General features: G+C 43.3%; 1 protein-coding gene across 1 annotated transcript in view; it reads right to left on the minus strand.

Annotated features, from left to right (window-relative positions):
- The window catches only part of LOC119594564 (cytochrome P450 2L1-like), a gene marked incomplete in the record, with an annotated part of 10,500 nt that overhangs the window by 5,719 nt on the left and 4,529 nt on the right, over positions 1–252 (minus strand). The window contains 1 exon segment of the mRNA XM_037943598.1: positions 114–247. Within this exon segment, the coding sequence (XP_037799526.1) occupies positions 114–247 (134 nt within the window).

The following is a 252-nucleotide window of genomic DNA, read 5'->3' on the forward strand; positions in this document are numbered from 1 at the left end:
ATCTGGTTGCTTATCCAACCAATCCAAACAATACCAAGCAACAAACAAAAACACGGAACGATCCTACAATCTATCCCCATCAAACAAACAAGCAAAAATCAAACAACACTCACCAGCTTTAATGAAATTGGAGAAAACATCGAAGCTGTAGAAGTCGGGTCTGTCGGAGAATTCCAGCTTGGAGAAAGCGGCTCGGATGATCTTCGGATCGCAGAAGAAAATGAAGGTTCGACTAGCCATGCGCCATCTATG

The sequence above is a fragment of the Penaeus monodon genome, chromosome 34, assembly GCF_015228065.2.
Source record: "Penaeus monodon isolate SGIC_2016 chromosome 34, NSTDA_Pmon_1, whole genome shotgun sequence".
NCBI classification, from domain to species: Eukaryota; Metazoa; Arthropoda; class Malacostraca; order Decapoda; family Penaeidae; genus Penaeus; species Penaeus monodon.